The sequence below is a fragment of the Ictidomys tridecemlineatus genome, chromosome 15 (assembly GCF_052094955.1).
Source record: "Ictidomys tridecemlineatus isolate mIctTri1 chromosome 15, mIctTri1.hap1, whole genome shotgun sequence".
Taxonomy (NCBI): Eukaryota; Metazoa; Chordata; class Mammalia; order Rodentia; family Sciuridae; genus Ictidomys; species Ictidomys tridecemlineatus.
Window position 1 is genome coordinate 2,218,970 of NC_135491.1, and position 27,019 is coordinate 2,245,988.

The 27,019-nt window shown below is 55.5% G+C and overlaps 1 protein-coding gene across 2 annotated transcripts; it reads left to right on the forward strand.

Annotated features, from left to right (window-relative positions):
• On the forward strand, positions 1–26,686 carry Ptprh (protein tyrosine phosphatase receptor type H). Of its 2 annotated transcripts, XM_078031424.1 has the most exons (19): positions 3–2,567; positions 4,941–4,974; positions 5,196–5,462; positions 6,775–7,041; positions 8,355–8,621; positions 9,272–9,538; positions 10,852–11,118; positions 11,475–11,741; positions 13,175–13,441; positions 17,107–17,185; positions 17,299–17,346; positions 20,965–21,055; positions 21,716–21,806; positions 22,082–22,158; positions 22,257–22,391; positions 22,955–23,077; positions 23,174–23,331; positions 25,577–25,712; positions 25,793–26,686. In XM_078031424.1, the coding sequence occupies exons 1-19, from the start codon at positions 2,517–2,519 to the stop codon at positions 25,940–25,942; spliced, it is 3,042 nt and encodes a 1,013-aa protein (XP_077887550.1). In that variant the 5' UTR covers positions 3–2,516; the 3' UTR covers positions 25,943–26,686. The 2 variants fall into 2 exon arrangements, with proteins under 2 accessions (XP_077887551.1, XP_077887550.1); XM_078031425.1 differs by lacking the exons at positions 23,174–23,331; positions 25,577–25,712; positions 25,793–26,686 and having other exon boundaries at positions 1–2,567; positions 22,082–22,163.
• Positions 26,687–27,019: the final 333 nt, after the last annotated feature.

Here is a 27,019-nt window from a genome sequence, read left to right on the forward strand (position 1 = left end):
AGATGAAAGGTATAGGAGAGAAACGGGAAGAAACCCTGGCTGGTAGGGTGGGGCCATTGCCCACCAAAAGGAAAAACTGCCACTTATCCCTTGGTAACAGAAGAGGCTCTGAGTGACTTCCTGTAAGCAGGGTGTGACACTGGAGTACCATTGGATGTCTTTTTCAACAGCACATGCTGAGTATAAACTGTGCTTGTGGCTGGGTGTGGTGGCACACGCCTGTAATTCCAATGACTTGGGCTGAAACAAGAGGATGGAAAGTTGGAGGTCAGAGACCCTATTTCAAAATAAAAAATGACAAGGGCTGGGGATGTGGCTCAGTGGTACAGCACCCCTGGGTTCAGTCCCTGGTCCCAATAATAACAATTCCTATCACTGCAGTTAGGATATTCAGAAATACCCCTGGGGCACAGTGTGAAGATCAGTGTTCCACATCTGGGAGGATGCAAGAGGGGGAGGGGCAGAAGCCACGTCCAGCCCTGGAGGTGTCCGTTCCCTGGGCCCCCTTCCTCCTTTGCTCAAGAGCAGAGTCGGGCGGAGAGGCTCCGGGGGGACTGCAATAGTGCTAGTTCCCTCTCCTCCCTTCCGTCTTGTGACCCTGCTTGACCAACGGGGGTTGACATCATAGAAAATGGTGAGAATGGCAAGCCTTTATTGAAGGACTCCTGTGTGCCAACGTGGTGGAGGCCAGCGCCATCCAAGATGCCCCCGGCGCTCATGCCCTCTTCACACCCCCATGCAGTGAGTAGGGTCATGAGTCAGGGACAGGACACTCCAGAGTGGCAGAGGGCCTCTGGAGGGCCTTCGGCCTGGCCATCTCTCCTGGACCATCTGCTCTGGGGAGGCTGGCATCTGCGTGTGAGGACCCCCAGGATGTGCCGTGGGGAGGTGTGCGTGGTGAGGAGCCATGGCTCTGGCCCACATCCAGGCTGCTGAGGCCTCACACCGAGAGCCGAGAGGCTCCCCGTCCCCAAGCCAGCGGAGCCTGCTGATGAATGCAGCTCGGCCCACACCTTGACGGCAGCCTCAGGAGGAACCCAGAGCAGGAACTGCCCAGCCAGGATGCCACTGGACTCTGAGACCCAGGAGGGGACAGATAATGAATGCCAGCGAGTCTCGGGATGACGTGTCACCCCGCGGAGACCACTAACACGCCCGCATACTTTAGCATAACTCGCCACATTTTCAGGCAGGTAAGACTTTTTCCCTTTTTATTTTATTTTTTATAATGAATGCCACATAAGACACTTCATGACCTTCTAGAAGAAGTGAGTAAGCATTAACTGAGGTACTCTTCATCAACCAGGAAGATGCTTCCCAAGTCGACGGGTGAGGCCAGATACGCACCTGCCTCTTCCATCAGGCTCCATCAAGATGACCAGCGGGCAGCCCTTTTATCCAAACAGGGACGCTGAGATAGCCACTCTCTGGAGCTGGCCAGAAGCGGGTAGCTGCTTTGTATCTGAGGAAACTAGTATTCAAAATTCAATTTATAAATGAGGAAACAGACAGGGAGATGGAATGAATCATTCCAGGTGACCAGCAGAATGCAAACACAGGTGGCAGCTCCAGTGCTCACCCTTGTCCCCTGCAACTGTGTGCAGTGCAGGCACAAGTGGGGCAGGCCAGCAACAAGTCCAGGAGACAGCCAAAGGCCGCTTCTGGGCATGGAACCCAAAGTGAGTGTGGCTGAGACTCTGGGAGATTCAGAGCAGGCACGGTGCTAACTAGTGCACACTTCCACGCTTGTCTCACTCGCTCCTCACTCGCTCCTCACCGTGTGTCTACAAAGGGCTGTGCCCGTGGTTTTAGAGGCATCTGAGTTACCATGAGCTGGTCGTTTGCTTGAGGTCACAGGTGGACCGTGGAAAATGGATAATGCAAAAGCGAATCATGGTGTAGGCACAGTTGCAGCCCAGGGTGACCCAGAGCAGGAGGTTTCTGAACTGATCCCAAGGGAGAGTGGAATGAGATGTCCCCACAGAGTGGGAAGACGCCCCTGGGGGAGGAGGCACGTGCAAAGGCGGGAAGTGGGACCTCCTGGTTCCTCTGTCAGAGCGCAAGGCTTTATGGGGCAGGAGGGACACGAGCTCTTCCTGGGCTGGCCTCCACTTGCTGCCATTCCCTGGGAGGAGAGGGAGACCGTCAGTCTCCTGGGCTGTCCTGCTCTGACCACAGAATCTGCCCACTGCCTTCTTACAACAGCTGGAGCAGTGCCCCCTCCGGGTGTTCCTTCGCCTGAGTGGAGGGACCCAGCAGGTGGAGCTGGGGCCCAGGATCCTGAGGGGATCCGGAGAGACGGAGCAGGAGCCTGCCACAGGGCAAGGAACAGAGGTGAGGCCAGTGCAGGGTGAGCCCGGTTCACAGTCTAGAAGCCTCTACTTCCTCCTCCTCCCCTTCCTGCCCTCGCCTCTAGCCTCACCACTGGACTGGGAAAGGGGGAACTCTTGAGTTGAAAGTCCAGCAGGTGGAAGAACCAGGTCTGGGACTCCTGTGTTCCTCCAGCGTCTGGATACATGGCCAGCACTGGCGGGGGCCTCAGGGTCCTGGGGAGCTTGGTGCTACTGGTAAGTCCTCCCCTTCTCAGGAAAGAGCTTGGGTCGCAAGGAAGGGGAGACTGCTGTGAGGGAGCTGGGTCCTTGGCCTGGGATCAGAGAAGGAGGGACTGGTCTCCTGGAGAAGGAAGGTAGATTAAGGTGGGGGAGACGGGCGAGTCTTACACCTAGGGTGCAGGGCACACAGGGAGCCCCAGAGGCTGACTCCCAGTTGCTGCAGTGCACCCAGAGCTCCAAGATCATTGCTCACTCAGACCCAGGGTCCAGGCCCAGCCTCCCGCCTCAGACCCAGGGTCCAGGCCCAGCCCCCTCCCTCAGACCCAGGGTCCAGCCCCAGCCTCCTCCCTCAGACCCAGGGTCCAGCCTCAGCCTCCTCCCTCAGACCCAGGGTCCAGCCTCAGCCTCCTCCCTCAGACCCAGGGTCCAGCCCCAGCCTCCTCCCTCAGACCCAGGGTCCAGCCCCAGCCTCCTCCCTCAGACCCAGGGTCCAGCCCCAGCCTCCTCCCTCAGACCCAGGGTCCAGCCCCAGCCTCCCCCCTCAGACCCAGGGTCCAGCCCCAGCCTCCTCCCTCAGACCCAGGGGTCCAGGCCCAGCCTCCCCCCTCAGACCCAGGGTCCAGGCCCAGCCTCCTCCCTCAGACCCAGGGTCCAGGCCCAGCCCCCTCCCTCAGACACAGGGGTCCAGGCCCAGCCTCCCCCCTCAGACCCAGGTGCAGGCCCAGCCCCCTCCCTCAGACCCAGGACTACAGGCCCAGCCTCCTCCCTCAGACCCAGGACTCCAGGCCCAGCCCCCTCCCTCAGACCCAGGGGTCCAGGCCCAGCCCCCTCCCTCAGACCCAGGGTCCAGGCCCAGCCTCCTCCCTCAGACCCAGGACTCCAGGCCCAGCCTCCTCCCTCAGACCCAGGGGTCCAGGCCCAGCCCCCTCCCTCAGACCCAGGGTCCAGGCCCAGCCTCCTCCCTCAGACCCAGGGTCCAGGCCCAGCCTCCTCCCTCAGACCCAGGGTCCAGGCCCAGCCCCCTCCCTCAGACCCAGGGTCCAGGCCCAGCCTCCCCCCTCAGACCCAGGTCCAGGACCAGCCTCCTCCCTCAGACCCAGGGTCCAGGCCCAGCCCCCTCCCTCAGACACAGGGGTCCAGGCCCAGCCTCCCCCCTCAGACCCAGGAGTCCAGGCCCAGCCTCCTCCCTCAGACCCAGGGGTCCAGGCCCAGCCCCCTCCCTCAGACCCAGGGTCCAGGCCCAGCCTCCTCCCTCAGACCCAGGGTCCAGGCCCAGCCTCCTCCCTCAGACCCAGGGTCCAGGCCCAGCCCCCTCCCTCAGACCCAGGGTCCAGGCCCAGCCTCCCCCCTCAGACCCAGGTCCAGGACCAGCCTCCTCCCTCAGACCCAGGGTCCAGGCCCAGCCCCCTCCCTCAGACACAGGGGTCCAGGCCCAGCCTCCCCCCTCAGACCCAGGAGTCCAGGCCCAGCCTCCTCCCTCAGACCCAGGGTCCAGGCCCAGCCTCCTCCCTCAGACCCAGGGTCTAGACCCAGCCCCCTCCCTCAGACCCTGGGGTCCAGGCCCAGCCCCCTCCCTCAGACCCTGGGGTCCAGGCCCAGCCCCCTCCCTCAGACCCGGACTCCAGGCCCAGCCCCCTCCCTCAGACCCGGACTCCAGGCCCAGCCTCCTCCCTCAGACCCGGGGTCCAGGCCCAGCCTCCTCCCTCAGACCCGGGGGTCCAGGCCCAGCCTCCTCCCTCAGACCCAGGGTCCAGACTCAGCCCGCCTCCCTCAGACCCGGGGTCCAGGCCCAGCCTCCTCCCTCAGACCCTGGGGTCCAGGCCCAGCCTCCTCCCTGGTGTGGTGTGTGGGCTATAGACTTCAGTTTCCTCTTTTATAAATATTTTTAGTACCAGGGATTGAACTCAGGGGCTCTTAGCCACTGAGCCCCGTCCCCAGCTCTATTTTGTATTGTTTTTTTAGAGACAGGGTCTCACTGAGTTACTTGGGGCTTCATTTTTGCTGAGGCTGGCTTTGAACTTGCAATTCTCCTGCCTCAGCCTCCTGAGCCACTGGGATCACAGGCCTTTGCCACTGCACTGGGCTTCAATTTCCCTTTTTTCCCACCTCTTCTGTATTTGGTGATTGCTTCCCTGTTCCCAGTATTACAAGGTTATATTTTTCTGAAAGTGAAACCATTAAGTTTACGTCTTGTCCTCAGCGCGGAGCCAACCTTAGCTCCTGCGCCCTGGAGCCCCACCCTGGCATGCTCTCCCTGCCCAGGGCACTTGAATGCTAGGGTGACCTTTGCTCCTCTCCTCAGGCTTGGTGACTCATGGGGGCGGGGTGGGTTACTCCAACAGGGAAGTGGGGTTGTGTCTAATGGTGTTTTCCCTGGGCTTTTCGCAGATTCTGTGCAGTTGGACAGGGTCCAGGGCAGCCGGTGAGTGAGCCCATCCGAATTCACTGTCCACAAAAACAAAACAAAAAACCAACCAGGACTTCAACTCCCATGAGCCTCCTAGAGTCTTCATGGAGGTCCTGGTGGTCCATGGCAAGGCCTGATGAACCAGGTTGTTTCTGAGCTTGGAGCAGACCTTGGGGAGTGGGAGGGATGGCAGTCCTCTGCTCCTTGGTCTACGTGGTTCTCTTCTCCCTCCTCAGCCCCCAACCCAGTGAGAAACCTGAGAGTAGACGCTCGCAGCAACAGCTCCCTCACCCTGCACTGGGAAGTCCCCGAGGGCCCCGACCCCCAGAACCTCACCTACTGGGTCCAGTGCACTGGAGATGGTGGCAGAAACGAGACCCAAAACACGACAGACACCAGCATCACAGTGCACGGACTTGACGCTGCATCCCGGTACACCCTCTCAGTGTGGGCCGAGAAGGATGGAGCGTCTGGCTCCCAGGTGACCCTCAAGGCAACCACAGGTGAGAGGCACCACGTCCCAGTCCTACCTTGTCGCCTCCATTAAGAAGGGTGGCAGAGGGCATTGAGAAGCTCCAAGGGGGGTCAGCTCCTCGTCCTGCACACTGGACGCTTGTCCAGACTTGGGATGCATCGGACTGGACCCTCGGTGACCTGCAGGAGAGACTGGCCGCATCCAGGGTCACCTTTCTTCAGGAGACAGGGAAGGTGTGCTTGGGCTCTCCTGCCTCTGAGTAGGGGTGGAGCAGGCCTTCCAGACCATAATGCCAGGGCGTCTTAGCCACCACAGCTCCGAAGGAGCCAGGGCAGGAGACCAGAGCTGTGCTGTGGGACACTCCGGTCCCCTGACTCTTCCCCAGTCTCCCACTGGGCCACGTCCTGGAAGCTCAGATCCAGCAACCGTACCCTGATGGACCGCGTCCTTGTCTAGGCCTTGCTGTCTGATGTGGTAGGCACCGCCACAGGAGGCCTTTTACTTCTAGATTTTGAGTGGAGTCTTCATGTTGGCCAAGCTGGCCCTGAACTCCTTGTCTCAAGTGATCCTCCTGACTCAGCCATCTAAGTGCTGATGACAGGCACGTGCCACCACGCCTGGCTACGTCTGGCTTTTGAACTGTAAATCCACTAAAATTATAGAGTCAGGTCCACGTTTCATGTAGTCAGGAGGAGCTGGGTGCCATGGTGCTCTCCTGTAATCCCAGTGACTTGGGAGGCTGAGGCAGGAGGATCTCGAGTTCAAAGTCAGCCTCAGCAACTTAGCCAGGCTGTAAGCAACTCAGCAAGACCCTGTCTGAACATAAAATGAGAAGGAGGGCTGGGGTGGGGCTCAGTGGTGGAGTGTCCTGAGTTCAATCCCCAGTACCCCCCAACCAAACAAAAACAACAATAGACATGGACTCAGGAGTCCTGTTGGAAGACTCCAGTCCCAGCTCTGTCCTCATGGGGCCAGTGCCTGCCGAACTGAGGAGTGGGGAAGCACAGCCTTCGTCAGACGTCCCGTGGGAAAGCCCTGGTCTGGTCCTTGCTACTCAGGTGAGGTGGTGTGTGGGCAGCACTAGCACCTCCTGGGGGCTGATGGGAGACGCAGGACCTCAGCTCCAGCCCAGACCTTCTGAATCTGCCCCAAGACCTCCCAGGATGCACATGCAGGCTCCGTCTGAGAAGCTCGGGTCCAGACCAGGGTCCAGACCCAGCCCCAGTCTGCTGGGACCGCAAGGAAGGGGAGCTAGGAATGCTGAGGGCCCAGTGTCCCTGGGTCCCTGTCCCTTGTGCTGCTCCTCTGCTCACGTTGGATCCTTCTTGTTAATCCCTCAGCCCCCAACCCAGTGGGAAACCTGAGAGTGGACGCTCGAAGCAACAGCTCCCTCACCCTGCACTGGGAGGTCCCCGAGGGCCCGGACCCCCAGAACCTCACCTACTGGGTCCAGTGCACTGGAGATGGTGGCAGAAACGAGACCCAAAACACGACAGACACCAGCATCACAGTGCACGGACTTGACGCTGCATCCCGGTACACCCTCTCAGTGTGGGCCGAGAAGGATGGAGCGTCTGGCTCCCAGGTGACCCTCAAGGCAACCACAGGTGAGAGGCACCACGTCCCAGTCCTACCTTGTCGCCTCCATTAAGAAGGGTGGCAGAGGGCATTGAGAAGCTCCAAGGGGGGTCAGCTCCTCGTCCTGCACACTGGACGCTTGTCCAGACTTGGGATGCATCGGACTGGACCCTCGGTGACCTGCAGGAGAGACTGGCCGCATCCAGGGTCACCTTTCTTCAGGAGACAGGGAAGGTGTGCTTGGGCTCTCCTGCCTCTGAGTAGGGGTGGAGCAGGCCTTCCAGACCATAATGCCAGGGCGTCTTAGCCACCACAGCTCCGAAGGAGCCAGGGCAGGAGACCAGAGCTGTGCTGTGGGACACTCCGGTCCCCTGACTCTTCCCCAGTCTCCCACTGGGCCACGTCCTGGAAGCTCAGATCCAGCAACCGTACCCTGATGGACCGCGTCCTTGTCTAGGCCTTGCTGTCTGATGTGGTAGGCACCGCCACAGGAGGCCTTTTACTTCTAGATTTTGAGTGGAGTCTTCATGTTGGCCAAGCTGGCCCTGAACTCCTTGTCTCAAGTGATCCTCCTGACTCAGCCATCTAAGTGCTGATGACAGGCACGTGCCACCACGCCTGGCTACGTCTGGCTTTTGAACTGTAAATCCACTAAAATTATAGAGTCAGGTCCACGTTTCATGTAGTCAGGAGGAGCTGGGTGCCATGGTGCTCTCCTGTAATCCCAGTGACTTGGGAGGCTGAGGCAGGAGGATCTCGAGTTCAAAGTCAGCCTCAGCAACTTAGCCAGGCTGTAAGCAACTCAGCAAGACCCTGTCTGTACATAAAATGAGAAGGAGGGCTGGGGGTGGGGCTCAGTGGTGGAGTGTCCTGAGTTCAATCCCCAGTACCCCCCAACCAAACAAAAACAACAATAGACATGGACTCAGGAGTCCTGTTGGAAGACTCCAGTCCCAGCTCTGTCCTCATGGGGCCAGTGCCTGCCGAACTGAGGAGTGGGGAAGCACAGCCTTCGTCAGACGTCCCGTGGGAAAGCCCTGGTCTGGTCCTTGCTACTCAGGTGAGGTGGTGTGTGGGCAGCACTAGCACCTCCTGGGGGCTGATGGGAGACGCAGGACCTCAGCTCCAGCCCAGACCTTCTGAATCTGCCCCAAGACCTCCCAGGATGCACATGCAGGCTCCGTCTGAGAAGCTCGGGTCCAGACCAGGGTCCAGACCCAGCCCCAGTCTGCTGGGACTGCAAGGAAGGGGAGCTAGGAATGCTGAGGGCCCAGTGTCCCTGGGTCCCTGTCCCTTGTGCTGCTCCTCTGCTCACGTTGGATCCTTCTTGTTAATCCCTCAGCCCCCAACCCAGTGGGAAACCTGAGAGTGGACGCTCGAAGCAACAGCTCCCTCACCCTGCACTGGGAGGTCCCCCAGGGCCCGGACCCCCAGAACCTCACCTACTGGGTCCAGTGCACTGGAGATGGTGGCAGAAACGAGACCCAAAACACGACAGACACCAACATCACAGTGCACGGACTTGACGCTGCATCCCGGTACACCCTCTCAGTGTGGGCCGAGAAGGACGGAGCGTCTGGCTCCCAGGTGACCCTCAGTACTGCCACAGGTGAGAGGAAGGTGCTTTAATCATTTCTTTGTTACAGGGAGGTGGAAGGATGGTTGGGAACTGGCAAGGGGTGGGGAGCCCGTAGAATGACAAGGCCACACAGGCAGTGAGTGGTGCACGTGGTTGTGATCCCAGGGGTTTAGGAGGCTGAGGCAGGAGGATGGCAAGTTTGAGACCAGCCTTGGCAACTTAGTGAGACCCCGTCTAAAATAAACAATAAAAAGGCTGGGAATGTGTTTCAGTGGTTAAGCATGCTAGGTTCAATCCCCAGTCCCCTCACCTCTGCAAAAAGACTCATATTGACTTCCATTTTCTGTCAGCCATATCACAATAAAGAAAAAGAGGCTGGTGAGATGAGTCACCAGGAGCTGTTTCATGGGGCTCAGCAGATCCCAAATAGTATCATCTCCCCCTGTGATCAGTGTAAGCAGGACCCACGAGGTTGTCCTTAATTTCACACCAGTGTTTCATTCTTTATGTCACTCTCATGGCACATCTCCACTGGGCCAAGAAACATCACATAGGATAGCCACTTGGGGCTTGTGCTATCATGTGGGTCCAAGCCACCCCTCCCAGCTGCTGGGTCCAAGGGTTATAGAAGAGCTGGAAATTCTGAGGACCAGAAGCCACAACTGATTTCCTATTTCCAGCCCCCAACCCAGTGAGAAACCTGAGAGTGGACGCTCGAAGCAACAGCTCCCTCACCCTGCACTGGGAGGTCCCCCAGGGCCCGGACCCCCAGAGCCTCACCTACTGGGTCCAGTGCACTGGAGATGGTGGCAGAAACAAGACCCAAACCACGACAGACACCAGCGTCACAGTGCACGAACTTGAGGCAGCGTCCTGGTACACCCTCTCAGTGTGGGCCGAGAAGGACGGAGCGTCTGGCTCCCAGGTGACCCTCAGTACTGCCACAGGTGAGAGGAAGGTGCTTTAATCATTTCTTTGTTACAGGGAGGTGGAAGGATGGTTGGGAACTGGCAAGAGGAGGGGAGCCCGTAGAATGACAAGGCCACACAGGCAGTGAGTGGTGCACGTGGTTGTGACCCCAGGGGTTTAGGAGGCTGAGGCAGGAGGATGGCAAGTTCAAGACCAGCCTCGAGCCAGTGGCAGAAACAAGATCCAAAACACAAGAGACTCTGGGTCTGTGTATGCATTTGGGTTGTGGGTGGAGAAGAAGCGGGTTAGTAGCTCCCCAGAGACTAACTGCTGCCAGCAAGAGTGCATCAGTGTCCTTCCCTGTGCTGAGAGAGGTGGTGTGTGATGGTCTTGGAGTGACAGCAGACTATGGGGGCTGCCTGGAACACACTGCATTGGGGCCCTCATGAGCCAGATATCAGTGAGCATCACATCCAGGGGTGTTCCAGTATCAGGTGATGAAAAAAGATTGCCCATAGCGCCTTCCGCTTCCGACAGGAGTTGGTCAAGGTCTAAGGCTCCCGAAGGCCGTCCCAAACACCAGGGTGTGTATCTTCCTGCACCCACCAGGATGTGAGGGGCCAAGGCCTGCCACCTGAGCTCTGTGGGCCTTACATACTGCCAGCCGGATCACTCCATTCCTTCCAATTGTGTCACACATGGAGGATGGACATTCAGATTATCAGGGACATCAGCTTGATGTGGACAGCTCCCACTCTGTAGATCTACATTGTCCCATAGCGTAGCTACTGGCTGTCGTGGCTACCTACACGTAATTAAGTTGCATAAAGTTACTGATTCAGCCCTGGTGAAGGGCTCCCAGGAATCCCTTCATCTTCCACCAGTGTGCCTACCTTGATGGACACTCGGAAACATCCTCTGTGCCTCTTTAGGGGCACCGATTCTCCACATGAAGAACAGCCTTAGGAACTGTTCACCTCCCGGAGGCCCCACCTCTTGTGAGTGTCATGTGGAGGATTAGGTTTCAACATATGAATTTCAGGGGAGCACAGCTGTTGTGGTCACAGTACTACTTAGATGGTGGCCCATGTGTTGGCAGTTCAGTATCCACAGAGTTGGCTGGAAATGCAGAATCTGTCTCCTGCTAGATCTGATTCAGAAATTGCATTGTAGCAATCCCTCAGTGGTGTATGTACTCGAAAGTTCTAGAAGCTCTGGTCGAGACCACACCCCCTTATCTACCAGGACAAGCAATTAATGCAGAACTGGGCACTTGGGGGTCAAGAGTGCCACTGACGGCCACTCTGTACTCTATACCCCTACTTAATTTGGACTCTTCCTAATTTTTTAGCCCCTAACCCAATTCGAAGCCTGTCTTTGGAGGGTCAGACCAACAGCTCCGTCACCCTGAGCTGGGAGGCCCCCAGTGGCCCCGAGCTTCAGGACTATACGTACTGGGTGCAGTGCACTGGAGATAGTGACAAGAATGAGACCCGAAACACGACAAGCACCAGTGTCACGGCTGAGGCCCTGGAACCTGGAACCTTGTACCAGTTCTCCGTGTGGGCCGAAAAGAATGGAGTACCCAGCTCCAGGCAGAATGTCAGGATCGCCACAGGTGAGGACCCCCACCACCCACTCCCTGTTCTGGTGAGCCATGGGGAACTGGCAAAGACGGCTCCTCCTCTGGGCCTGGGCTCCAGCTCTTTGATCCCTGGCCTCCTTGGCCCCACGGAGCCAGGACTATGGGAGAGACGTGGCCACACCTGGGGAATGGCTCTGTCCTAAAGAAGAGGAGCACTTGTATAGCTGTCCCCTGCCACTGGGTGCCGGGCTTCAGGAGCCCAGGCCACTGCAGGCTCCATGGCTAAGCGTCCCTTGACCAGCTGAGCTGCACAGGCTTGGGCATGAGTGGGCTCTGCGCCCCCCAGGACTAAGACTGTGGAAGTCCTGACTCTGTGCTCCTCCCACCAGTCCCTAATGCTGTGGCAAGTCTCGAAAAACAGAATCAGACCAACAACTCCATCACCTTGAGCTGGACAGCTCCTGTGGGCCCCACTCATCCCCTGTACACCTACTGCGTCTCATGGGTCAAGACGGGCAGTACCACTGCGTCCCGCAACACCTCCCATACCAGAATCACACTGACCGCGCTGGAAGCTGGGAGCCTGTACAACATCACCGTCTGGGCTGAGAGGAATGAAGTCAGAGGTTATGCCAGTACCCTCATGGAGGCCACTGGTGAGACAGGGTCCAGTTCTGGTCCCAGCCTGACTGCCATGGGGGATGGGAAATCACGGGGGGACTGGAGAGCTTCTGCAGGTAACGAGAGCTCCCCAGCTACGCAGTCTCCCGGCAGCGTGGACTTATAGGGCCATTCTAGGAGTCCAGCAACCAGGGGTTTGAAGCCATGGAGCCTGTCTTTCCTGCCTTTGGGAAATAAGCTCTTTTGGATGGGGGGAGCCAGTACCACCTCCTGGGAACCAAGAGTCATCAGCTGGACTATAGCCAGCAGATGGTTCCGGTGAATTTGATGAACAAAAGGGCTCTCAGCTTGCACATGGAGACTCTCAAGTCAGAAGAATCAAAATTACTGACTCCAGAGACTGGGTTCATTGTTGATGGATGAAATCTGGGAGCATTAAACCGTGGGTTGGCCCTTTGAGCTAACAAAACTAAAGTTGGCAGCTCCCACTAGCAACCTGGTATGTCCAGGAGTGAGAGGTTTAGATTTTGTGAGCTGAGGTGAGTGGACCTCAAATCCCATCATGCCGTGGGGTCAAGACTTCATAAACTACAGTGATAGAGTCCAAGGGCTCATGGGAGTTGTAGTTTTAAGGGACGTGTTTTCCTTTGGGGAGAAGAAAAAGGGATGGAGAAGACGCAGGGGTGTAACCAGGGGACAGCAAGAGCTCAGATGATGCGGGTCCTCACCAGGCCACAAGTTTCTGAGTTCTTTTCGTGGTCTCTAGAGCCACGGATAACTGGGGCAGCTCAGCTTTGCTATGAGCAGGAGGCAAGCAGATTCAGGGATTCAGGGAGAAGATTCTTTGAGGATACACCCACTTGAGGCTCCGACCTCACTTCTCAGCTTCAAATGAGGTCCTACATCTGAAGAATGCAAGTCAGACCAGCAACTCAGAGACCCTGAGGTGGCAGGCCCCCGCAGACCCTCCTTCTGGGCTCTACACATACTGGGTGCAGTGGGCTAGGGAGGAGCATTCCCGAGGATCCCGAGGATCCCGCCCGAGACTAGGCCAAATCAATGGGCAGGACAATGAGACTTGGTGTGAGGGGGCAGCCCTCAAGCCTGGTATTCTGTTCAACTTCAGTGCGTAGGAGAGGGAGAATATACCAGCTCCACACACAGCCTCTGGGCACACAGGTGACTTGCCCTGCCCACCCTCACTGTGGAGAGGGCAAGGGCCAGGAGAGGAGCGTGGACTACAGGTCCTTTAGGCCCTGGTGTCATGTCTTTCTAAAGCTGCAGTGACACCAAGTCCAGGGTTTGGGGTTTAGTTTGAGGGGACTCAAGTCCATTTGGGGAGAATAGAAACTGAGGGGAGATGAGGCATTCGAGCCTGTGGCTAGTTCTGGGGACAGGTATGACTGGTGGGGTGGCTTGGAAGGCATGTCGGGTGGCCCCCACTGACTCCTCTCCTTCCCTTCACCAGCCCCAGACCCTGTCACCATCACCTCCTGCGTCAGCACCTCTGGGGGGTATGGGGTCATCCTGACCTGGTCCTGCCCCTCCGGGGGCTATGAGGCCTTTGAATGGGAGGTGGGCGGGCAGCGTGGCTCCCAGGATGGATCTTCATGTGGCAAGGACGTGTCTGTGCTCGGTCTTGGGCCGGCTCAGTCCTACCGGGCCACCGTCACAACTATCTCAAATGGAATGAGGGCATCGTCTGTCCCCAAGACCTGCAGCACCGAGAGTGCAGGTGAGTGGGAGTGGGGTGGCTTCCGGGCCCTACTGTGAGGGTACACACAGGGCTCTTTGGTTTGTCTGTTTGTCTTTTGCTTCCTGATTTCTCTAAAAGAGCTTTACTGAGATATTATTCACAGAACACACAGTTCTCCCAGTACGAGGCAATTCAGTGGCTTTCAGTGCATTGGTGACATCGTGCAAACATCATGCCTTCATCCCCGAACACTGCCATGCCCTGAGGAAGACGCTCTGTCCCCTTAGCCATCACCTCCTAGATCCCCGTTCTCAACCACTGAGCCCTAGACAGCCTCTAACTTCTATCTCCATAAATCTCCATCTCCAATATGTTTCCTATCTCTATAGATTTGCTTCCCTGGATGTTTTATAAAAACAAAATCATCCATTACGTGATCCTTGGGACCTCCACTGAGCATAATGTGTTTGAGGGTCATTTGTGCATGAGCATGCATCAGTACTATCTTTTTATTGCAGAATAATACTCGTGGATGTATATACCATGTTGTTTTATTCATTCATCAGCTGATGGATCCTTTGTGCCATTTATACCTTTTGGCCTCTGTGATCAGTATTGCTATGACATTTGTGTACAGGTTTTTGTGTGGACATGTTTTTATTTTTGTTGGGTATATGCCCAGGAGTGGAATTGGTGGGTCATATGGCAACTGTGTTTTTTTGTTTTATTTTGTTCTTTGTGGTACTGGGGATAAAACTCGGTGAACACTTAACACCGAGCCACATCCTTAGCCCTTTTTATTTTTTATTTTGAGACAGGGTCTTGCTAAGTCACCAAGGCTGGTCTCAAACTTGCGATCCTCCTGCCTCAGCCTCCCAAGTTGCTATGATTACAGGCGTGTGCTGCCACCCTGGTGTGGTACTCTATATTTAACTTTCGCATTTTTACCCAAAGTGACTGCACCATTTTACATTTAGCAATGATGCTTGAAGACGTTTGCAGCTTAGACTTTGAAAAGTCTGATCACGTGTCATAACTGTGGCTGTAGACCTCGCTTTGCCCTGTTCATCCCTTCCTGGAGTCAGGGTATCTTCTAACAGTGGGCCTCCAGTCTGGAGAGAGAGTGACATGATGATACATGGATGCCACTCCAGTCTGGGCTTTGCCAGATTCCATTGCTCAGCACTGTCCTCGTAGCAGCAAGGGTCCCTCAGAGGACAGATGCTCTGCTGCGGTGTGGTAGGTCCAAGTGCGTAGGTAACCAGTGCCCGGTGGGGTAGGTCCAAGTGCGCAGGGAAACAGTGCCCTGTGTGGTAGGTCCAAGTGCAAAGGGAAACAGTGCCCGGTGGGGTAGGTCCTAGTGCACAGGGAAACAGTGCCCGGTGGGGTAGGTCCCAGTGCACAGGGAAACAGTGCCCGGTGGGGTAGGTCCGAGTGCACAGGGAAACAGTGCCCTGTGTGGTAGGTCCAAGTGCACAGGGAAACAGTGCCCGGTGGGGTAGGTCCCAGTGCACAGGGAAACAGTGCCCGGTGGGGTAGGTCCAAGTGCGTAGGGAAACAGTGCCCTGTGTGGTAGGTCCAAGTGCAAAGGGAAACAGTGCCCGGTGGGGTAGGTCTGAGTGCACAGGGAAACAGTGCCCGGTGGGGTAGGTCCAAGTGCGTAGGGAAACAGTGCCCTGTGTGGTAGGTCCGAGTGCGTAGAGAAACAGTGCCCTGTGTGGTAGGTCCGAGTGCACAGGGAAACAGTGCCCTGTGTGGTAGGTCCAAGTGCACAGGGAAACAGTGCCCGGTGGGGTAGGTCCAAGTGCACAGGAAACAGTGCCCTGTGTAGTAGGTCCAAGTGCACAGGGAAACAGTGCCCGGTGGGGTAGGTCCAAGTGCACAGGAAACAGTGCCCGGTGGGGTAGGTCCAAGTGCACAGGGAAACAGTGCCCGGTGGGGTAGGTCCAAGTGCACAGGGAAACAGTGCCCGGTGGGGTAGGTCCGAGTGCACAGGGAAACAGTGCCCGGTGGGGTAGGTCTGAGTGCGTAGGGAAACAGTGCCCGGTGGGGTAGGTCCAAGTGCACAGGGAAACAGTGCCCGGTGGGGTAGGTCTGAGTGCGTAGGGAAACAGTGCCCTGTGTGGTAGGTCCGAGTGCGTAGAGAAACAGTGCCCGGTGGGGTAGGTCCGAGTGCACAGGGAAACAGTGCCCGGTGGGGTAGGTCCCAGTGCACAGGGAAACAGTGCCCGGTGGGGTAGGTCCCAGTGCACAGGGAAACAGTGCCCGGTGGGGTAGGTCCGAGTGCACAGGGAAACAGTGCCCTGTGTGGTAGGTCCAAGTGCAAAGGGAAACAGTGCCCGGTGGGGTAGGTCCAAGTGCACAGGGAAACAGTGCCCGGTGGGGTAGGTCCAAGTGCACAGGGAAACAGTGCCCGGTGGGGTAGGTCTGAGTGCGTAGGGAAACAGTGCCCTGTGTGGTAGGTCCGAGTGCATAGGGAAACAGTGCCCTGTGTGGTAGGTCCGAGTGCACAGGGAAACAGTGCCCGGTGGGGTAGGTCCAAGTGCACAGGGAAACAGTGCCCGGTGGGGTAGGTCCGAGTGCGTAGGGAAACAGTGCCCGGTGGGGTAGGTCCAAGTGCACAGGGAAACAGTGCCCGGTGTGGTAGGTCCGAGTGCGTAGGGAAACAGTGCCCTGTGTGGTAGGTCCGAGTGCACAGGGAAACAGTGCCCGGTGGGGTAGGTCCGAGTGCACAGGGAAACAGTGCCCGGTGGGGTAGGTCCAAGTGCACAGGGAAACAGTGCCCGGTGGGGTAGGTCCGAGTGCGTAGGGAAACAGTGCCCGGTGGGGTAGGTCCAAGTGCACAGGGAAACAGTGCCCGGTGGGGTAGGTCCGAGTGCGTAGGGAAACAGTGCCCTGTGTGGTAGGTCCGAGTGCATAGGGAAACAGTGCCCGGTGGGGTAGGTCCGAGTGCATAGGGAAACAGTGCCCGGTGGGGTAGGTCCAAGTGCACAGGGAAACAGTGCCCGGTGGGGTAGGTCCAAGTGCGTAGGGAAACAGTGCCCGTGGAGGCTGTGTGTCCTGCTGGAGCCCGTGCAGCAGCGTGCCCAGGACTGTTGAGCAGCTGCAGCTGGGGTCTCCATGGTGATGAAGATGGGCGGGGGCTTGTGTCCCCCTGAGGCCAGGCATTTAAGGATAGCTGTCGGGTAGCTGTGCCCATCAGAGCCTGGAACAGCCAAGGCCTTAGGCCCACCAGACCTCGATGGTCCCCTGCGGGGAGCCCTTCCCTCAGCAAACAGGACCTCTGGAAGTCCAAGCCTCGGGCTGGGGGAAGTGAGTGTCAGGGAGTCCCCTCAGCCTTGGCTTTGGCCTCTGTTGTCATGGCAGGCTGTCCACCTCCACCCATCAGATGCCAGAAGCACCCCGACTACCAGGCTGTGACACCCAAAGATGTCTCCAAACAGTGTGCACAGTCCCTAAGGGGCAACCTTGCCCTGTGAGAGCCACTGGTTGGGACAGCAAGGGGGTCCCTGTTTGGCTACCAGCTCTGCTCAGAACAGGGTGTCTTTGGATGGGGACCTCAGGACATGAGAAGGGAGGTCGGATCCCTTTCCCTCCTCTGCCTGAACTTCTCCACCCTAGGCCTGAGCACAGCTGGGTGCGGACAGGGGTAGGTCAACAGACGAGACTTGGGCTCTGAAGGCTCCCCTTGCCTCCTCCCCCAGGGGTCATTGCTGGAGCCATTGTGGGTGTCCTCCTGTTTCTCATCCTGGTGGGCCTGCTGATCTTTTTCCTGAAGAAGAGGTGAGACTCAGTGCAGGACTGACCACCTAGGGGGTGGGGACAAGGCAAGGAAGGGTGAGGATCCCTAGTCCCAGCCTAGTGCTGAGCCTTACATCCCAACATTCTTTCCCCAGGAATAAGAAGCACCAGGAGAAGGCAGTGCCCAGGGATCTGGTGTTCGGGTGAGTAGAGGGCTTGGGGGACCATCTAAAAGGATGGCTGTCAGATCATATCAAGGGGTGTTTGCTGGTAACTGGTCAGATCAGAGGGTGGGACCAGCAAATCCACCCAGAGCAGCCTCAGAGAGGACTAGTACCCTCTGCAATGGGGCCCAGGCACTTCCTAAGCACTTCCTGGGTCAGGTCCAAGACATCCTGCGTCCCTCAAATACCACCGAGTATGGGAAGCGTGTTGTACACTCTTCTAGGAACGGCTCCTCCTGTGCAGTTTGCCCTCTAGCACGGGAGACATTGAGTGAGGGAATATAGGTTAGGGTGCATGTGTGAAGACAACTGAAGCCACAGAGGGGACAACACCAAGACAACAACGTGACAGAACCAAGGAAGGAAACAGAGGGGACACCAGAGGTACAAAGACCTACCAGGTTTACGGATAAATAGAGTATTTAAAAATGATCATATTACCAAAAATGATCTATAGAACCTGCCAATCCCCATCAAATTACCACTGATAGTCTTCACAGAACTAGAAAAAAGAAGTCCTAAGATTCATATCAAGAATTAAAAGACCCAGGATAGCCAAAGAAATTTTGAGTAAAAAAGATGCTGGGGGGCGGGGCAGGGGGCTGGGGTTGTGGCTCAGTGGTAGGGCGCTCGCTTAGCACATGTGAGACCCCGGGTTCAATCCTCAGCACCACATAAAAATAACTAAGTAAAATAAAGGAATTGTGTCCAACTACAACTAAAAAATAAATATTTAAAATAAATAAATAAAGGTATTGTTTCCAACTACAATTTAAAAATATTAAAAAAAAAAAAGATGCTAGCGGCATCACAATACCTGATTTCAAATTATACTACAGAGCTGCAGTAACAGAAGCAGCCCGGTGTTGACATGTAGATCGATGGAAAAGACTAGAAGACACAGACACAAACCCCCACAGACACAGTCCTCTGATCCTTGACAAATGTGCCAAAAACTTTCGTTGAAGAAAAGACTCCTTTTAGTAAATGGTGCCGGGCAAACTGGATATCCATACGTAGAAGAATGAGATTAGATCACTGTCTCTCTGCACAAAAGTCAACCAAAACATGGGTCAAAGACCTGGGAATAAGACCAGTCTGCAAGTGCTGGAAGAAAGCCTAGGTGAACAGTCCAATACGGAGCTTCCTCAACAGGACTCCTGGAGCCCAGGAAGCAACAGGAGAATTAATAAGTAGGTGGCCTCAAACTTAAAATCTTGGGCCCAGCAAAGGAAACAGGAGTGTGAAGATGGCCCGCAGAAAGAGAGAAAATCTTTGCCATCTGCTCTTCCAACAGAGGGTTGACATCCAGAAAACATAAAGAACTCAAAGCATTTAACATATACACACAAAACCCGAAACAATCCAACCAATAAATGAGCAAATGAACTAAATAGACATTTAAAAGGAGAAATACAAATGTTCAACAAATACATCAAAAAATGTTCAACACCTACAGCATCAGGGAAATAAAAATGGCATTAAGATTTCACTCCACTCCATTTAAAATGGCAATAATCAAAAATACAAATAATAATAAATGCAGGTGGGAATGTAGGGGAAAAGGAATACTGTTACACTCTTGATGGGGTTGTAAATTATTATAAAGACTATGGAAATGAGAATGGAGGTTCCTCAAAAGTCTAGGCATATCTGGGTGCTATGGCACACGCTGTAATCCCAGCAGCTTGGGAGGCTGAGGCAGGAGCATCTCAAGTTCAAAGCCAGCCTTAGCAACTTAGCAAGGCACTAAGCAACTAAGTGAGTTCCTGTCTCTAAATAAAATACAAAAAAAAGGCTGGGGGTATGGCTCAGTGGTTATGCACTCGGTTCATTCCTTGATACCCCCCCTCCAAAAAAAAAAAAAAAGAAAAAAGAAAGAAAGACTAGGCATGGAACCACCATATGACTGAGCTATACCACTCCCTGGTATTTATCTTGGAGAACTGAAGTCATCTTGCTACAGTGATACATACACACCCATGTTTACAGCAGCAACACTCACAATAGCCAAACTATGGAACCAGCCTAGATGTCCATCAAAAGATGAATGGATAAAGAGAATGTGTCACTCGAACACCATAGAGTTATACATACACAGAGTTATATTTGGCCACAAAAAAATGAAATTGTGTCATTTGCAGGAAAATATAGAAAACTGGATGCCATTGTGTTAAATGGAATTTTTTTCTAATATATGGAAGATAGAAAAATTTTTTTTCTAAATGACCTCATGGAAATAGAAGGCAGAGCAGTGGAGACCTGTACAGTAGAGGAAGGGGACCAGGGATAGGCAGGGCGGGGGCACTGGGGAATGAAGCTGGTCGAGGGAGCTCGTGTGTGTGCGTGAATATGTCTCGATCAGTTCCCTATTGTGCATGATCACAGTGCACCAATAAAAACTGTGAAGTCCAGGGGCAAACAGGTCTACAAGACAAAGAGAAAGAAGGGATGGTAGCAGACACAGAGCAGGGGAAGCCACGGCTGCAGGCCCTGAGACACAGGAGCGATCTGCTCTCAGAACCCCGGAAAAGGGAATAGGGAAGTAGTCCTGAAAGACAGGAGAAACACCGGCTCCTTTAAGAATATTTCTTAAAATTTCAACCGTGGCAAGAAATTTACCGCTTTCCCCAGTTTTGTGCCTATAGTGCAGCAGCACTCCGTGAGCTGTGGTTGTAGCCTGCTGTCCAGCTCCGGAGCTCTCTTCATCTTTTTTTTTTTTTTGTATTGGGGGTTGAACTCAGGGCCACTCCACCACTGAGCCATGTCCCCAGCCCTATTTTGTTTTTTTTTTTGTTTGTTTTTTGTTTTTGTTTTTGTTTTTTAAAGAGAGAGCGAGAGAGAGGGGGGGACAGAGAGAGAGAGAGAATTTTTTAATATTTATTTATTTTTTCTTAATTCTCGGCGGACACAACATTTTTGTTTGTATGTGGTGCTGAGGATCGAACCCGGGTCGCACGCACGCTAGGCGAGCGCGCTACCGCTTGAGCCACATCCCCAGCCCCCCCAGCCCTATTTTGTATTTTATCTAGAAACAGGGTCTCACTGAATTGCTTAGTGACCAGAGGCTGCCTATGAACTTGCGATCCTCCTGTCTCAGCCTCCCAAGCCGCTGGGATTACAGGTGTGTGCCAAGGCGCCCACCTGGCAGCTCTTTTCATCTTACGAAACTGAAACTCTGACCCACTGAACAGTAACTCCCCACCAGCCTCCTGGTCCCTGGCGCAGTTTGGGCTTGACTCCTGTGGGTGGTCCACTGCAGACTCTGTCTTGCACACGGTCATCAGGTCATCGGCACTTGCCCATGCCAGCATCTCTCCTGTCCTGCGGTGAAGAGAGTTCCCCTGTGTGTGGGGAACCGTGTCATGTTGATCCACTCATCCACCAGTGGGCATCTGCGTTGCTTCCACCTTTGGGCAAATGTGCCTACTGCCACCGTGGCCGTGGGTGTACAAACATCTCTTTGAGTCCCTGGTCTCATTTCCTTGGGGGTCTACACCCAGAAGTGGCATTATTGGATCAAAACTTTATCTTTAATTCCCAGAGCACAAGATTAAAGGAGGTTAAAAAACATTTCTCCTTCCCTTCCCAACACAGATTTCCAGAGGATATCCTGGCTCAAGACTTTGCTGATCATGTTAGGAGAAACGAGAAGGACAGCAACTGTGGGTTTGCAGAGGAGTACCAGGTGGGCCGGGCACAGGGGCCACGCTTAGTTCCCTGTGCCTCCACCCAATCCAGACCTTCCCGCACCCTTTGGGTTTCGAGCAGCAACACAGACCTTGTTCAGTTGTACAAATATTATCAGGAGTGGTCATCTTTCCAACATGTTGACATCTTTTTTGGGGGGCTGGGGGGGGTACCAGGGATTAAACTCAGGGGCACTTGGCTACTGAGCCACATCCCCAGCCCTATTTTATATTTTATTTAGAGACAGGGTCTCACTGAGTTGCTTAGTGCCTTGCTTTTGCTAAGGCTGGCTTTGAACTCACCATCCTCCTGCCTCAGCCTCCTGAGCCACTAGGATTATAGGTGTGCATCCCTGCGCCGGGCTCAACACGTTGACATCTTAAACAATGATGAGCTCCAGGTCAACCTTATGGCAATTCCCCCACTCCCACTGGGGTGCTCTGTCTTTCCCCTGATGCCTGTCCCTAACTTCTCCCCACATCCTCTCAACTGCCCCACAGGGTGGGTAGCACATCTCTTCTATTTTTGTGGGTGACACAGAATCCCAGTGTGTAAGGGAAAAACAGGAAGTGACGCTGAAGAGGGACGGGGAGCCCTGGGGTTCTTGGGGAGGTAGGGATAGTATAACACCATGCACCCCCTTTTCCTCTGTCCCCAGCAACTGGCCCTGGAAGGTCATGGCCAGTCTCAGATGGTGGCTTTAGCTCCTGAGAACAAGGCCAAGAACCGCTACAGAAATGTGCTGCCCTGTGAGTTTTTCATTTCTACTATCTTCATCCCCAGCCCTGATGTTGTCCACATTCCATTCCTGGTCCTCTTCTCTATCCTTATGAAAGACAAAGCTCCTCCCCTTGGTGGGCTCCTAGCCCACTCTGCCAGCTGGGGTCCCTCTGCCCCTCTCCATCCCTACATAGCTCCCAGTGTCTGTCTGCATCTGGGTGTGTCTTCAGTCCCTGGGTCTCAGGCTTCTCTCTGCCTCTCTGGGTCTGTGTGTATTTTTGCTAATGCTGATTTCTTCTCCTAGATGACTGGTCCCGGGTGCCCTTGGAACTCCTCCATGAAGAACCAGGTTCTGACTACATCAATGCCAGCTTCATGCCTGTAAGGTGGGGGCTGGAGCCGGAAGGATGCTCAGGGAGGCTCACTGGTGAAAGCTGAATCATCAGATGACCCTTGATATGCATGTTTTCCTCAACCAGGGACTCTGGAGCCCCAGGGAGTTCATTGCAGCCCAGGGCCCTCTGCCCCAAACTGTGGGCGACTTCTGGCGCATGGTCTGGGAACAACAGAGCCACACCCTGGTCATGCTGACCAACTGCATGGAGTCTGGCCGGGTAAGAGGACCTCTGTCCCAGACATTTACTCAATGTAGATCCTGACACACACCTCTCTGATTCTTCCACTATGACCCCAGTGTGGACGCTCCTCCACGCCCTCCCGGCTGTCCTCCCGACTTGTGGAAGGGTCTTAGTCCCTTCTCTGTTGCTATAACTGAGTACCATAGACTGGGAAATTTATAAAGCCTGGAGGCTGGAGGCTGAGGAACACGGAGCAGGCATCTGGAGAGCACATTCTTGCTGGTCCTGGAGTGGTGGAGGGCATCACACTGAGACAGAGCAGCAGGCTAGCTAGGCCCGCCCTCAAGACCCTCTCCAGCCCCAATCACCTCCCAAGGCTCCACCTCCAAATACCATTACCGTGTGAATTGGGGGACGAAGTTTTCAACTGTTTGGGGGACAGGTTCAAACCTCAGCAGGGAGTGGAGCTGACCCCTCTGACCTTGGGCTGGAGGGACTCCTGGCTGGCATGCCTCTGTACCTGGCTGCCTATGGGTCCCACCTTGAGCAGAAGAGCCACATGCAGAGGCCTTCCCACTGACTGTCCTGTCCTCCACCAGGTGAAGTGCGAGCATTACTGGCCTCTGGATGCTCAACCCTGTACTCATGGGGACCTGCAGGTAGCTCTGGTGGGTGAGGAGGTGATGGAGAACTGGACGGTCAGGGATCTGCAGCTCCTGCATGTGAGTCCCTCCAGCCTGCGTGCGCAGAGCCCTCCGTGAAGTCAGACTGCAGGGCACCCTGCAGCACGCTTTCCCACCAACCCTTCCTCCTTCCAGATGGAGGAGCAGAAGACTCTCTCTGTGCGTCAGTTCCACTACCTGGCCTGGCCGGACCACGGTGTCCCCCAACCAGACCCCTTGCTGGCTTTCTGGAAGGTGCTCCGGCAGTGGCTGGACCAGACCTCAGAGGGAGGCCCCCCCATTGTGCACTGCAGGTACACATCACCCTGGCACCCTCTCTTGGAGAGAGCCCCCATTGGGACTCAGGGAAGGGTGTTAGATGGGTCCCTGGGGACTTGCAGAGAGGTGGAAGAGGAGGAGGAGGTGAATGCAGAGTGATGAGGGTTATAAAGCAGATTTAGATGATGATGACATCTGGGAGTATAGTTCAGTTTGCTCTCCAGCAATGAAAACAGGATGGAGGAAGGCAAGGAAGAGGAGAGAGGGAGAGGGAGAAGGAGAAGAGAGGGAGAGGGAGAAGGAGAAGAGAGGGAGAGGGAGAGGGAGAGGGAGGGGGAGGGAGAGAAAGGGGGAGGGAGAGGGAGGGAGGGGAGGGGAGGGAGGGGGAGGGGGAGGGAGAGGGAGTGGGAGGGGGAGGGAGAGGGAAGGGGAGGGAGAGAGAGAAGTACAGGAAGAGAGAGAGGGAGAGAGAAAGAGGGAGAGGGGAAGGGAGAGGGAGAGAGAGAGGGAGAGGGGGAGGGAGAGGGAGAGGGAGGGAGAGGGAGATACAGGAAGAGAGAGAGGGAGAGGGAGAGGGAGAAGGAGGGAGAGGGAAAGGGAGAGGGAAAGGGAGAGGGAGAGAGGGGGAGGAGGAGGGAGAGGGAGAGGGAGGTGGAGGGAGGGAAGGGAGAGGGAGGGAGAGGGAGGGAGAGGGGGAGGGAGAGGGAGGTACAGGAAGAGAGAGAGGCAGAAGGAGAGAGAGGGAGAGGGGGAGGGAGAGGGAGAGAGGGAGAGGGGGAGGGAGAGGGAAGTACAGGAAGAGAGAAAGGGAGCAGGAGAGAGGGAGAAGGAGGGAGAGGGAAAGGGAGAGGGAGATGGAGAGGGAGAGGGAGAGGGAGAGAGAGGAAGGGAGAGGGAGAAGGAGAGAGAGAGGAAGGGAGAAGGAGAAGGAGAGGGAGAGGGAAGGGGAGGGAGAGGGAGGGAGAGAGGTACAGGAAGAGAGAGAGGCAGAAGGAGAGAGAGAGGGAGGGGGAGAGAGAGGGAGAGGGGAGGGAGAAGGAGGGAGAGGGAGAGGGAGAGAGGGAAGGAGAGGGAGAGGGAAGGAGGGGGAGGGGAGGGGAGGGGGAGAGGGAGACATCAAGATGAGGATGGGAAAGAAAGCCTGAAGGAAGAGCAGGTGTGGACGGCAGGAGAGCAGGGAGCAGCATGGATTTGAGGAACATGTGACATACCCTGGGCTCCCGTGCTTCGCCTCCCTGTTCCCTGTGTTCCTGGGGAGTGTGCTGAAGCCTGCACAGAGGAGACTCCATCTGCATGAACGATTAGGGGATGAGGAGAGGGGATGGCTCCACCATGACAGTCTCTGAATTGGGGTGTCCTTCTGATGACAGTTGACATGAGACACAGCCAGTCATGCTGGTCCTCAGCACAACCTCACAAGGGGCCTTCCTCTCCTTTAAAGTCTGACTTATTGTCTTCAAGGCCAGGCTGGGATTCCTTTCTGCCTGGCCCCCCGGGGGGGGGCCCTAACCACTCTCTGCACTGTGTCCAGAGACAGACGCTGTCGCCAGGTGGTGCCCCCAGGAGATGTCCCCAGTTTCACATGGTCCCTTCCCTCCAAGTGCAGCTGCATAGCTGGTTAGTTAAGAGGATTAACTGGAGCCACAAAAAGCAATGAAGCACTAACATGTGACAGCATGGATGAACTCCGGAATCCCTGCATTCAGTGAAAGTCAGAAAAAAGACACCTTGTCTGACTCTATTAATACAAACAGCCCAGAACAGATAAATCCACAGAGATAGAAAGCAGGCCAGTGGTTTTCAGGGGCTGGAGGAGGAGGGTCTTGGAATGGGGCGTGGGGTCTTCACTGGGGATGGAGTAAGTTTTGTGACTGGAAAGAGGTGGCAGTTGAACAGCTGTATGTGTACGACTGCCACTGGATTGGTCACATTAAAATGGTTGGTTTTGCATTTAAAGAAGTTTAGAAATGATTAGATCGGGAGTTCTTCCTGGGCCTGGACCCCAGCTTGTCATCCATAAGTTGCATGGCCTGAGAGATATGGGATCATCTCCCCAGTCTCCATCTGTAAAACAGCCATGCTCCTTAGGCTTGGGAGGGACAGGAGGGTGTGCAGCATGAGAACAGGGCCTGACAGAGGAAAGAGCCCGGCAGTCACTGTCACTGCTACCCAGTAAGCAGCCCCACCTGAGCACTGAGATCCTGGCTGCTCCAGTAGCAGCTCCCTGGAGTCAGCCTCCACACCTGACTTCCCTCCCCTCCTGGCCTTGTCCCTGCCTAGCGCTGGCGTGGGTCGCACAGGCACCCTCATTGCCCTTGATGTCCTGCTTCGGCAGTTGGAGTGCGAGGGTCTCGTGGGGCCCTTCAGCTTCGTGAGGAAGATGAGAGAGAGCCGGCCATTGATGGTGCAGACCGAGGTGATGGGGGTGTGGGGCAGGGTGGGGCGGGGATGTGGGGCCTGGGGAGGCACCCCTCATGCTCCATGCCTTCTCCCCAGGCCCAGTACGTATTCCTGCACCAGTGCATCCTGCGGTTCCTCCAGCAGTCGGCCTCAGCCCCGGCCCAGCCGGAGCCCACCTATGAGAACGTGGCAAGTCTCACCTATGAGAACGTGTCTGCCATCCAGGCCCAGGAGCTGGAGGTTTAAGTCACACAGGCAGCTGGACCTGCAGCCCAGCAAGACTCAGCTCTGAATTCCCACTGCAGCCAGATTCCTGGACCCTGGGGAGACCAGCGGGCTGGGACCCGGGACTCCCAGGCCCTGCTGGAGGAGTGCCCTGGGAAGCCACAGTCCTGTTTCAAAGAGGAGAGGGGTTATGAGTCTTCAACTCACAGATCTGGTGGGAGCCAGGACCTAGATTCCTGGTCCTTGTAGGAGGAGAGAGGTGGTAGAGGATTTCCTAGTGTTTTGTTGCATTTTTTTTTTTTTTTTTTTGGTACTAGGGATTGAACCCAAGGCCTTAGGCATGCTAAGTGCTTTACCACTGAGCTACATCCCATCACTTTTTATTTTATTTTAAGACAGAGTCTAACTAAATTGCCCAGGCTTGTCTGAACTTGCCATCCTCTTGCCTCATCCTCCTGGGTGGCGGGGATACAGGTGTGTGTCTCCAGCCAGGTTTGGATTTCCTAGTTCTTTAAGGGAGGAGGAGGCTGTGGCCATGAGTGCAGGCTTTCAAGGAACCAGGCTGGAACCTGGATTCTAAGTGTGGACTTCTGGTGACCTGAGGAGCAAGGGCAGGCAGGATCCTGCCCTTCGTATACCTCAGAAGCCAGCTGGGTCTTTGTGACTTGAGGCCACAGGGCTCCCTCTGTCTGGGCGTCTGGGCACCCCAGACTCTGCACACATTCCCTTCTATCCCAGGCCTTATTAAACAATGTTCTCCCCAGAGCTGTTCCGTGGATTTCTGGGTCCAGAGATAATTTTAGGGTGGGAGTGGGAGTGTGCTCCTGATCTAAGATCCTAAGCAAACTGTCCTTGGGAGGAAATTCTTGGGATCCCTAGTTTTGCTGGTCCAGTCTCAGAGAGGGCTGTGGATCTGGACCTGTGTCCAAGGTCAGCCTGTGGGCCGTTGTTTTGAGCTCAGGGCTTGGGTTGGGGTTTGCTTTAGAGGGAGGAAAGCTCTGGGAGCCCATATGCTGGCGGCTTTGATGCCCTGACTGTGTGGTCTGGGTACTCCACTAGGTGGCTCTCCAGAGGAGGTTCTCTTGGGTCCTGGACCAG

Excerpts from the sequence above, each read along its gene's own strand:
- Ptprh (XM_078031424.1), top strand. The coding sequence starts at position 2,517 with ATGGCCAGCACTGGCGGGGGCCTCAGGGTCCTGGGGAGCTTGGTGCTA. Across the intron at positions 5,463-6,774 it reads GACCCTCAAGGCAACCACAG|CCCCCAACCCAGTGGGAAAC; the intron begins GTGAGAGGCACC and ends TTAATCCCTCAG. Across the intron at positions 13,442-17,106 it reads CTGCAGCACCGAGAGTGCAG|GGGTCATTGCTGGAGCCATT; the intron begins GTGAGTGGGAGT and ends CTCCTCCCCCAG.